Source organism: Vulpes lagopus, chromosome 2, assembly GCF_018345385.1.
Source record: "Vulpes lagopus strain Blue_001 chromosome 2, ASM1834538v1, whole genome shotgun sequence".
Taxonomy (NCBI): Eukaryota; Metazoa; Chordata; class Mammalia; order Carnivora; family Canidae; genus Vulpes; species Vulpes lagopus.
The window spans coordinates 65,021,485-65,033,886 of NC_054825.1; the positions used below are offsets into that span (position 1 = coordinate 65,021,485).

The 12,402-nt window shown below is 46.1% G+C and overlaps 1 protein-coding gene across 2 annotated transcripts in view; it reads left to right on the top strand.

The window, feature by feature from the left end:
* The window catches only part of TNFAIP8L3 (TNF alpha induced protein 8 like 3), a 36,923-nt gene extending 25,355 nt beyond the window's left edge, over nucleotides 1-11,568 (top strand). For both annotated transcript variants that reach the window (XM_041736323.1, XM_041736332.1), the window contains exon 2: nucleotides 10,109-11,568. In XM_041736323.1, coding sequence (XP_041592257.1) covers nucleotides 10,109-10,671 — 563 coding nt within the window. In that variant the 3' untranslated portion in view covers nucleotides 10,672-11,568. The remainder of the gene's footprint in view (nucleotides 1-10,108) is intronic.
* Nucleotides 11,569-12,402: the final 834 nt, after the last annotated feature.

A 12,402-nucleotide genomic window follows, 5' to 3' on the forward strand; every position in this document is an offset into this window, starting at 1 on the left:
AACCAGCTTTCCTGTAAGAAGTGTCCCTTTTTGACTACCATCACTTTTGTACATCTTTGCACAACATCCTGAAATGTCCAGTATAGCTGGGAAGATTCATCATGCCTGGTCCCCTAAAAACACATCATTTCTAATGGCTGGATGAATGACTCTCTAGGACTGAGCAGCCATGAAGTGCAAAGCCAAAACTCTGCACCTGTTCTCAGGCCTGAGCCAAAGGCAAGATTTCCAAACAAGCCCTAGCTCGAGGTAGAATGACTGGCTACTGGCGACACCCGCTCCTCTGCATTTGCTTGTTGGCAGCTCAGTCCTTCTTCCTTCTACCCTCCCTCCCAACTGTGCCATACCCAAGCCTGCCTCTCACTTCCTAACCTCAGTTTTCATTGAATAGGAAGGGCAGTTTGGTGGCAGGCCCAGAGAGGGGAGAGAGAATTCCCTAGGAGGGATACAGTGTAGCTCTGACTCAAGAGATTCCCAACAAGCTGTGAGTAGAGACCATACTTTAATTAGCTAATTTTATATACGTGCATTTTTAAGGAAGAACCTTTTTAATCCCTCAGGATCCCCAGTTGACAAATTCTTTAGGGAAGGTTGGTCTTCCCTTCCCTTGCTTTGTGAAAACTGATAGAGTTTGGGTAGGAAAGGGGTAAGCTTGGGGTGGGACAGGTTGGTGTGAGGTGCCAACTGGGCAGGTCCCATGACCATCTCCATGCAGATTCCCCTAAGGCACCAAGAATTCAGCATGCTAAGGCCTGAATTCATCCATTCCATAGGCTCCTAGATGCTTCTTAATTGCCCCGCGGCCCCCTCCACCACCCTCCAATTTCCCATGCTAGAAGAGGCACTCAACATCATCCTCAACTCATCCCTGCCCCCCCAGCAGTCATTCCTGATCGCCCATCCCCATCACCCATAGGACAAGCTAAAATCAAAATCACAGTAACTGTCTTACTAATTGCCATGGCTTCCTACTACCTTGGGGAATAGCTCAAGGCAAGTAAAAGTGTTTCAAATCCATATTTCAAATCATCTTATTAGAATTTTTGAAATTTTTAGGCCCATTTTTTTGTCAGATCTGATTAGATCATTACTTTTACCTTATAATTTGGCTGCGGAAAAGCTCTTATGATGAGGAGGATAATCGTCAGCCCTGCCATTTCCTTGCTGTTCACTTATGCTGGCATGATTAGTGTATTGTCTTCAGTTTTGTTGCTTGCAGGAATCTCTTGAAATCATTGGTCCATTCTGTGAGGATTTAGTTAAAACTAAATAATATAATCACTGAGTCTGTTTAACCAAGCACACATAAACAAATGCTGAAATAAATCAAAACTGTTGAAAGGGAATAAACAAGTAAGGGGTTCACTAAATACCCCCAAACTCTGAGTGGGGGACTTTCCCCACTTCTCTTAGAATGCCACATGCTGTGGGTCCCCCAGTCAGCCTGCATGTTAACTGTTAGTAATCTTGGACAAGGTGAAGTGTTACCTGGCAGAGGCTGGTGCCCCCCACGTCATGGTGATCCCACCTGTAGGACCCATAAACTGCTTGCTTCTTACTGCAGGGAGTGGAAAGTTGGGGACCTCAGGTCTCAGCTGCAGAGGTGAGCCCAGGAAATACGCGCTCAAGGGAGTGGCTCTCTTGGGGGGAGGGGGGGCCCAGACCCGAAGGAGGCTTGAGGGTGTGCTGGACTGACGTGCAGTCAGAAAAATGCATTCCTCACCCTCCCAGGCCATCCAAGTTTTACTGTGATGCCTTTTAAAATATCCCAAAATATCTTTTTTAAGCCTCAAAACTGCCATCTCATTCAAGTATGAAAGGGATTAGACCAAAAAAGGCTTTTTTTTTCCATGGGCTTCTGAGCTTTGATCATTTCTCTGTGGAGAGAGGGGAGGATCCAGGTTTTTGCTGGTCCTTAACTCAAAGGCCCCACCATTAGTCAATGATCTCGTTTCATTGCACTTCCTCCTGTGCTGTGTTTTTAATATTCCAGCAGTATACAAGCCACAGTTTTATACAAGGGAAAGAAAATGTTTTCTAGTTTGACTCCACTGGAGATGCAACGACTCCTTTAGTAGTCTTCCTGGAAACCATAACTCTGTTGGGTTCACACTTCAAAACAGTACTTAAGGTTGCTTAATAGTTTTGGCCTCATGGCTACACAGGGACAACCAAGAACTGAAGCAGAGGCAGGGTCTTCTCTAGGTGTTTTGGCATTGTCGTGGATAGCCCATCCTGCCCACCCTCTCACCCCCAGAGCAACCCCTTCCTCATCATTCACACAGAGAACAGACAAGAGAACAGTCAGGGAAGGGAGAGGGTGCCATTCTCTCCACCGGCTCCTGGCCCTTTGGCAGCAGTGAAGGATAGAACAAGAGGGACATGACCGGTCCAATCAGCTTTTCTGGGTGCGTGCGCAGGTAAACAGACAGGTGCTCATCATGGAAGTTCAGGTAGTTTGTGAGGCTGCTGGATCTGAAGGAGGCTTGCTTGAACTTTTTCCCAACAGTTAAATATAAGTGATTGAATGCCAGAAACTTGGACTACCACTAATCACCCTCTGCTCAGGGTCTTACCCCTCCATAGGCCCTGGGGACTCGGCTCCCACTTTCCTTATACTCTGGGTCTCCTGCTTTGACAGCTGGTGCTTATTAAACACCACAGATTGTTTTGCTCTGGGTACCATCTCCACTCCTAACTTCTACTTAACACTTTTAGCTAACTCTCTTCCTTGCCATCATCATCTTAGGCTGTTTACAGAAGTGAAGTGATACTGTGTGTGCACTGGCTGTGACAAAATTTCCAGTTTTATTATTTTGACACAGCTCTCCATACTCGTATTCAAGTTTTCCACACCATCCTTAACTGGAAGCAGAGAAGTTACAGAGTCCCAAGAGTAAGAAGAGAAGAGTTGAGTCTGTCCCCCAGCCCCTCTGTACCTCAGTGCATCTTGGGCTGATGCTCAGAGCTCTTCATCCCTCACAACCCTCATTTGCTTTATTTTTCCCCAAACGCACTACCTGTTCTTACCATGCGAAAGCTCATCTGCCTCTTCCCTGCCCACTCACCCGGCTTGGTAAGATCTTCCTGCTGTTTATCACCACCAGTTTGGCATTTCACCATCTGGGAGAGCTTAGTGTCGTCTAGAAATGTGGAAACATCACTTGTACTACAGCTGAACATCATTTATAGAAGCATCAACTCAGACTGGCCCCAACACTGTTCTGTTTAGTGAAGGACCCACTTAAGTTATCTTTTGCCTTCTGTCTCCAAACTAGTTCACTTCCATTGTCACACCAATCTCCCAACATAGTTCTTGGTAATTTTCTTTTCCTTGTAAATATTCTAAGGGTCCTTATTGTCAGAGCACTGACCTCACATTGCTTTCACTTTAGCTTCTTCATCAATCTTGTGTGTGTGTTTTTTTTTAAAAAAGATTTTATTTATTTATGAGAGACACACAGAGAGAGGCAGAGACATAGGGAGAAGCAGTCTCCCCATGGGGAGCCTGATGCAGGACTTGATTCCAGGACCCCGGGATCACGACCTGAGCCAAAAGCAGACACTCAACCACTGAGCCACCCAGGTGTCCCTCAACTGTGGTTTAAGGAAGCTCCTGTTTATTCAGTTTCATGGCTTCCTCCATCTTGTTCCATCGTGCTGGTCAGGTGAGCTATATATAATAGCTGCATAATCACATTTTTCTCTCCATTCTCAGAGATTCTGAGGTATTGTAAACAACTCATTAGCTTTCATGGCAGAGGAATGGGACCTTTTGTACAAACATGGCTAAGAGAATTGTCCCTGGCCACAACAGCCTTCTGAAGGCTTGTACACAGCAATAAGAGGACAGTTTTCACCAAGATCTAACCTGGGTCCCTTGGTGTTCTCCCAAAACAAATATGTATCCACGGGTTAGGCCTGTTTCCCCAAATATCCAAGTGTCCTCCTGACCTTGACTCCCAAAACTCCCATTCTTCCTCTCAGCCTCCAGTGTTTCTCCGTGATAGATCATCAATATAGTACCCCCTGTAGAAGGTTCGGATAGAAGAATGAATGGAAGAAAGCAAGCTCAAGATTTCCATGTACATGGAAATCATGCATGCGTGCTGGTAACAGTGGTGTCTCCTCACCCCTCCCCAGCAGATCCCTGGGAGCTGTAAAAGTTGACCAGAGTGTCTCGATTTTATTTCTCAATCCTGTCCCAGAATTTCTTATAATATAATACCACAAGATGATTTTGTGTGTGTGTATGTACAAATTTTGTAGGGTTCAGGAAGTTTGAGAAGTGGGTAGACTAAACAAAACCACACAGTCTTTACTGTGGGACTTCTCAAAGCCCTGAATAAGCTACCTGGTATGGCAAATCCTCAAGAGCCAACCATAATATATGGTCATCTACAAACTTACCATAACTGACCACACACCCTTCTCTCCCAAATCACCTATCAGGACTAGTGTTCTATCAGATACATGTTGGGGCATGTCCTGACCAGGGGGTCTTAGGCATGTCAGAGTCGCTTAAGGGGCTTGTGATTACTAGCAGTCTCCCTGAAGATTTTCACACTGGCTGTCTAGGGCTGGGCGGTAGAGAGGGGTTGTTGGGGAATCTACTTATTTGTTGTTCTTTCTTAAAGCTTTCTTGGTGCTTGTTGATCCATACACAGCAGTTAGGTTCCTCCACCCTAGACTCTTGGTATTTCAGGCTTCAGAGATGTTACACCTTGGCCCTCCTGAACCTTCACCCTGGAAGTTTGTACCCTAAATCACCTTACAGGTAAATAACACATTTTTGAACAACTGCGATGACTGCAAACTTACCAGGAAAACCAGCCTTTGTGACTAGGAGAAACTATTGGCCTGTATCTTTTTTTTAAGATTTTATTTATTTATTCATGACAGACACACACACACACAGAGAGAGAGAGAGAGAGGCGGGGACACAGGCAGGGAGAGAAGCAGGCTTCATGCAGGGAGCCCAAGGTGGGACTCGATCCTGTGTCTCCAGGATCAGGCCCTGGGCTGAAGGAGGTGCTAAACTGCTGAGCCACCTGGGCTGCCCTGGCCCATATCTTTGACTTTAGAAACCACTTTATAACATTGTAGCCATCCCTATCCATCCACATTCAAGTCCACCCTTAGCTGTCCCCAGCTGTTCTCTCTCTTGCCATTTTGTGTTATTTCGCATGTTTCTCCGTTTTGTTTCATTTGTCTGTCTCTCCTGTCCCTGCAGGACCATATTCAGAGTGGGACCCAAATGAGTATTTTGGAGTGATTTTCCCCATAGCAATTCATATAGAGCCAAAACTAATAGTAAGTGCTCGATAAGTGCAGAGCAACCAAAGGACAAAAGGGATTTTTGCCCAGAATGAACCATAAACGGTTAAGATTGACTAAAGAAGGCAAAAGCAAGTAGAGGGGGCGGTAAATTGGTAAATGTGGCAACATGAGTGTACAACTTACCTGCTGAGATTAAAGCATCTCAAATGGCAAGTATATATTATATTCCACCACCCTCTGAAGTTTTTCTTTGTTACTTCCAATTTTTAACTCAACTATATATATATATATATATATATTACTAGTGGTTTTGGAATAGGGTGACAGACTTGTCCCAACATGCCTGTCCCTTAGTTCCAGCACAGAAAGTCAGCTCTATGAGAAACCCCTCAATCCTAGCAAACCAGGGCATTGGGCACTCTACTCAAAAGACAAAAAGAACTCCCTGACCAAATAAAATTGGGAAGTGCTACATCACACTATATTCTATTCACCTGAATTACTGCTGCTGTAATGGAGCAAATTATCACAAATTTAGACACTTCAGACTCACAAATGTATCCTCTTACACCTCTAGAGATCAGAACTCTTAAATGGGTTTCACAGGACTAAAAATCAGTGTATTGGCAGGGCTGCATTTTTCCCAGAGGCTCTAGGGCAGATTGTGTTCCCTTCCCTTTTCCAGCTTCTAGAAACCAGCCATGCTCCAATGGCTCGTGGCTCCTTCCTCTGTCTTCTAAGCCAGTGATCATGTCACTCTGATCCTCTGCTCCCAACATCACATCCCCTTCTCTGGCCCACTCTCTCCTGCCTCCCTCTTTTACTTTGAAAGACCCTCGTGATTATATCAGGCTCACTGGATGATCCAGGATAATTTCTCCATCCTCAAATCCTGAATTTAATCACACCTGCAAAGTCTCTTTTGCTGGGTCACATTCACAGGTTTCAGGGACTAAGATGTGGACATCTTTGGGGCGGGGGAGGCATTATTCCGCCTACCACACCCAGCCCCCTCAGAGAGTTGCTAGGACACCTGGATGTATTAAAGGAATATTTCAAAGTCTCACAGGAAAAGAATTGTTTAATTACTTAACCCAGTATTTTCCAAACTTATTTGGTCAAGAAACTCTATGCCCCTGAAGAGCACTTCTTATCCCCTCTTGAAACACTGCTGCTGTCATGAAAGAGGAGAGTTCCATATAGGGTACGCACCTTGAGAGTCCATAGACTTCCTGTGTGATGTGCAGCCGAGGATGATTTTGAGGGAACTGACTTCGGCATCCAATTCCTCTTTCTCACCTCAATTCATAGTCTTTTCTACACTTCCCTGCCTGAGACACAACATGAGGTCAAAACATGGTGGTCCCCTCTCCTTTCCACTGTTGTAGCTAGAGTTCTTGCCCATGAAGACAAATATATTACCCTGGGGTGCAGAACCTCCCTGGTCAAACACAGGGATGACGCAAAACTCTGGTGTTGGTGATGCCTCTTTGAATCAAGGTACCATAACCCACCCCTATACATTTCATTTGGAGGTTTAGTACTTATCAACAGTTAATATTTTATATTGTACCCCGAAATAAAATAACTCCAAAAGAAATGTTTTAAGGCTTGGAGATTTATGACCGCTGGAATCCTATTTTAATTTAAATTTCCACTTGTGGGCAGCCCCGGTGGCCCAGCGGTTTAGCGCCGCCTTCAGTCCAGGATGTGATCCTGGAGACCCGGGATCGAGTCCCACGTTGGGCTCCCTGTGTGGAGCCTGCTTCTCCCTCTGCCTGTGTCTCTGCCTCTCTCTCTCTCTCTCTCTCTCTCTGTCATGAATAAATAAATAAAATCTTTAAAAAAAATTTTAAATGATTTAACAGGCTAATTTTTAAATACTCATTTTATATCTAGAAATCATATCTATTAACAAATTGTTACTATTTAACATTATAATACTTGCTGGCAAGTTAAGTGCACAAGGAGGTACATGGGTTTTCAAAAATCTTATGGGAATATATGAGCAAAAGGTGTGGAGCTATGGGTCTTAGAGAAAAGTGTTGGGAGTGCTGGAAGGGAAATGAGCGGCATTTGGAATCGGGCTAGCAAGGAAGCCTTGATAAAAATGCCAGCTTCACCCAACAGTTAGAGTTAAAACCACGAAGCGCCTGGTGCAGAGGCCGCCAGCACTCCTTCCTCCCAGCGCACCTGCCCCGTGTGCCCGGTGTGTGAGGCGCTGGGCATCCAGGAGGGCTTGCACACAGGTCCCTGCTCCCGCAGAGCCTACCTCCCAGCGGGCACGTGCGTATTTGATGCCCCGCTTCTGGGTCAGTATGTGCTGGGTGCATTTCTAGAGAGCCTCTTAATGTACCTTATTCTCAGGCAGTTGTTAGGAGCTATATCTACAAAGAAATGACTCATTTTTTTTTATATTCTAGAAAGGATCCATCTAGATGCCATTGTTCCCATCAGAATAATAACCTGAGTAGGCATACACCTATTTTAGTGCAGGGCCACTATTCAGAAGTCTTTAAGCTGCTTCTGTGGAGTTGACTTCAAGGCATACAGCACAGGGGCACCTGGGTGGCTCAGCGGTTAAGCGCCTGCCTTCAGCCCAGGGCGTGATCCTGGAGACCCAGGATCGAGTCCCATGTCGGGCTCCCTGCACGGAGCCTGCTTCCTCTCTGCCTGTGTCTCTGCCTCTCTCTCTGTGTGTCTCCATGAACAAAGCACACAGCACAGTCTTCTGAAATCCTTAATACCTGTAAATATTTGGAACACCCGGGTGGCTCAATGGTTGAGCGTCCGCCTTTGGCTCAGGTTGTGATCCCGGGGTCCTGGGATCAAGTCCTGCATCAGGCTCCCCATAGGGAGCCTGCTTCCCCCTCTGTGTCTCATGAATAAATAAATAAATAAATTTAAAAATACTTGTAAATATTTGTCTTTGGAATACGCATTTGATGTTTGGGAACAAAGGTAATTCACACAGAAGTCTGATGACCATAGTAGATGGTCAGACTGGACAGAAATGTTTTTTGTTACAAACTCGGGGAGGGCATAAATCAGACGGTTGGGGCTTTCTCGTGTTAAAGAAGAGTCAAGAGATGCTGTTTGTTCTCTTTACGCCTCGACTGAAGGGAAAATCCTGCCTATATCAGGGTCACTTCACTGTGACCTTGCTTGAAGATTGTATGGATTCAAACTTGAGAGAGAGAGCTCCCTGCACTATAGGATGCCCATGGCCCCAGCTGCCTTACTGCTGCTGATCCTGCCACAGCAACCCCACTCCAGGCTGTGGCCCCCAGGGCCTGTAGCCAGAAGGCTGAGAGCTGAAGTAGCTGTCTTGCAGGGGCCTAGGCCTGAGGGAGAAAGGCTGGGCCAGTCGTGAGGGGTCATGTGGGTGGAGGAAGTGCATATATGCCTTGTTTAAATTATGTTGGAGTGTCCATTGGGTCTGTCTGTGAGACCCAAGCATCCAGGTATTAGTCACTGTCCACTGAGAAAATGAGTCCAGGGTGGGCAGAGCTCGTGGGATAGGAGGTGGGGCAGCCAGGTGAGGATTGCAGAACCTGGCATGCATGGCCGTGTGGCCCCTCTGCCTGTCCAATCTGTGACTTCCCTGTGGCCATGCAGCACTGGATAGAGTCTCTCTGGATCCTAGAAAGGTCTTCAGTCCTCAAAGGAAAACTATTTTTTTAATAGAAATTTGCGCTGTATTTTACTACTTTCTTCTTCTTCTGCAGTGTTTCTCTGGTATTTTACTTAGCAGACACCATTTCATCCCTGTGCCCAGAACTGAACTGGGTGCTGTGGGAGACATCGTCTCAGTCCTGGGGCAGCCCGAATCTCCTTTGGAAGAATGATACACATACATACTGTAGAGTGATGGCCAGTGGAAAACAAGAGAAATGAATTGACTTTGGGGGGCACCTGGGTGCTCAGTTGGTTTAAGTATCTGCCTTCAACTCTGGTCATCATCTCAGGGTCCTGGAATAGAGCCCGCATTGGGCTCCCTGCTGAGCTGGGAGCCTGCTTCTCCCTCTCCATCTGCCCTTCCCCCTGCTTGTTCTCATTCTTGTGCTCTCAAATAAATAAAATCTAATAAATAAATAAATAGATAGACCGGTTTTTCTAAGGTTCTTCACATTCAGGGTACTACTATCTGAAGCATGTTTGCCTTGGACTTGTTGATGTTTGTGTTTCGCACACAGTGCCCTTCTGTTCTCTATTGCCAATTGAAAGCCTTGGTGAGGCAATATTTCTTTGAGTGCTCTTGACTTTTCTCCCAAGTCTCTGGCTCTTGTTGTGCAAATTGATGTACATATAGATAACGACAACCACAGCACAAGTGCCACCTGGCAATGGTGACTATAAGACACATATAAGATAAGAAACATGAAAAAAATACACCTTAGACTCAAAATATGGATTCTGAGACTCAGTAAGAAGACTGCCATGATCAGCTGCCTGTGTACTGCTGCTACATTCTTGTCATTAAGTGGTAATTTGCACAACTGAATGGTGGTGTTCCTTGTGAGCTAATAGGGTCAGGAGAGTATCATGCATGAAGTAGGTCTCAAAAGGTGAGATGCTCAGAGAAGAGGAGACCAGTTCCAGAGAGAGAAGAGTGCAATTTAAGAGGTTTAGGAGGTTAAACAAAGCAGATTATGTGGAGAGGACAGTGGAGTCCTAGGCTTTGGTGGAGTTTGGTTAAGGGATTGTGGGATATAAAGGCCTTCGTTTCTGCTCTAGGAACGTAGGTTCAAATTAGTGTTTCTCACTTATAGAAACATAACAAATGGTTCTCATCTTCCTATAACATTTCTTTCTTTCCTTACTGTAGGTCCTGATGTTTTTAGTTCCAAGAATCTTGCTCTTCAAGCCCAGAAGAAGATCTTGAGCAAAATAGCCAGCAAAACCATGGCAAACATGTTGATTGATGACACCAGCAGCGAGATCTTTGATGAGCTCTACAAAGTCACCAAAGAGCACACCCACAACAAGAAGGAAGCCCACAAGATCATGAAAGACTTGATCAAGGTGGCGGTCAAAATTGGAATCCTCTACCGGCACAACCAGTTCAGCCAGGAGGAGGTTGTTATCGTGGAGAAGCTCAGGAAGAAGCTAAACCAGACCGCCATGACCATCGTCAGCTTCTATGAGGTGGAATACACCTTTGATAGGAACGTGCTGTCCAAGCTCCTGCATGAGTGCAAGGACCTGGTGCATGAACTGGTGCAGCGACACCTGACGCCCAGAACCCACGGGCGCATCAACCACGTCTTCAACCACTTTGCCGATGTGGAGTTCCTCTCCACCCTTTATAGTCTGGATGGAGACTGTAGGCCCAACCTCAAGAGGATTTGCGAAGGAATCAACAAATTGCTAGATGAGAAAGTCCTCTGAATGCCTTCTCTCCTCCTGGACTTTGCTGAGTTCCGGTTCTAGCAGCCAGTGTGGTCCAGGTTAGAATCAAGACAACAGGACACCTTGTCGAAGATGCCCACGTTCTGCCCTATTTACCTGTCTGATACTGATGCCAGATTTCACTCAGGTGTGCTTATCCCCTGAGCTCACTGACCAGGTCTGTACTTTGAATCTCCTTGGTTGGCCAGCCCAAAGGACATTTCATCTATTCTAAGTGGAAGGCTGTTGTGCTCATCAACGTGAGCTCAGTTCATCTAGTGGAGCAGAAGGAGCCCTGGACCAGAAGTTGAAGGGCATGGATTTGGTTCCCAGCCTCACCAGTAGAGCCATCCTCGGGATCCCAGAACCATGATGCCTGCCTGCCCACCTCCCAGGGCTGCTGTGAGGTTCAATGCTTTTGAAAACTCTAACATAAGGTCTTGTTATTTTCTCTCTGGAGTGTGAGAGGGATCAACCTGGATCTAGACTACTAAGCAGCAGAGAAGAAAAGAATAATAGCATCTAGTGGGCTGGGTTTACAGTCTGTCTCTAGACGTGCTGTTTCAAACATAAATGAATACAAAAGTGTGAAAAAGCAGAGCTGCAAATTGGAAAGATGTTTTCCAAGAGCTGTATTTTTTAGGCCATAGATGCGGGTTTATGATCCTGCAGAGGGAGGCTTTCCAGTGGGTTGGGGGTGTGGAGAGAGTTGCCCCCTCCTGACGCAGGGGCAGAAAACTATGCTCCCTTTAGACCTGGCCTCCCCCTCTGAGGGGCGCCATCCTCGAGGTGCAGGAGGGCACACAGAATGGACCCCGATCCATCTCACCTGGCCGTTCACAGTCACTTTGCGCTAATTTCTTTGGTTCATTAATAAATTGAAAACTACCCTTCAAACAAGAGGTTTTGGAGTTGTGATTCCAAAGTCAAATACCTGGGAATTAGGTACAGTGTTAAGAACAATGGGATGGAAAGGCAGACAGTGACAAGCAAGAGCTGCACACTCAGACCCTGGGGGGCAGTGGGCGGGCAGGAAGGGTGGGCACGGGCTGCTGGCTCAAGAACATGTGGCCGCCTTCAGTCCCACTGGCTCCCAGCCTCGCTTTCACACTGTGACTTCTGACATATTTTTACCAACTCTCAACAAACATCAGGACATGGTATTTACTGCCTTCTCATGTTGTCTGTAGGACATGGCGTTAGAAGACTTGCTCTTCCTGCATCACCTCCCATCCTACTCTGCTGCTTATAGCTGATGATAATAGCAAAATACCACATTAGCTCGGCCCATGGCTCATCCCATTAGAAGACAGTTTGTGGGAGGCTATGGAATGACATCCTGTGAGCCTCCGGTTGCCATTCAGCCTCAGCTGGCTCCTATGTCAACATCAGTGCAATGCAAACCACCAAGTTCTTCAGCTTCCAGCACTCGAAAGTAGTTAATAGGAGGGGCGCCTTGGTAGCTCTATGGTTGAGCATCTGCCTTTGGCTCAGGTCATGATCCCAGGGTCTTGGGATTAGGCTTCCTGTTCAGAGGGGAGTCTGCTCATCCCTCCCCCCCCCACAAAAAAAAAAAAAAAAACATGCTTAGTCATGCTGTCTCTCTCAAATAAGTTTTAAAACATAAAATAAAAATTAGTTCCTAGGAAGGATATCCAGTAAGGAATAGGGAACAGGTAAGTCAGCCGCAGCATCTCCTTGCAGACCTGAGGCCTGAATCTTGATGCCCTG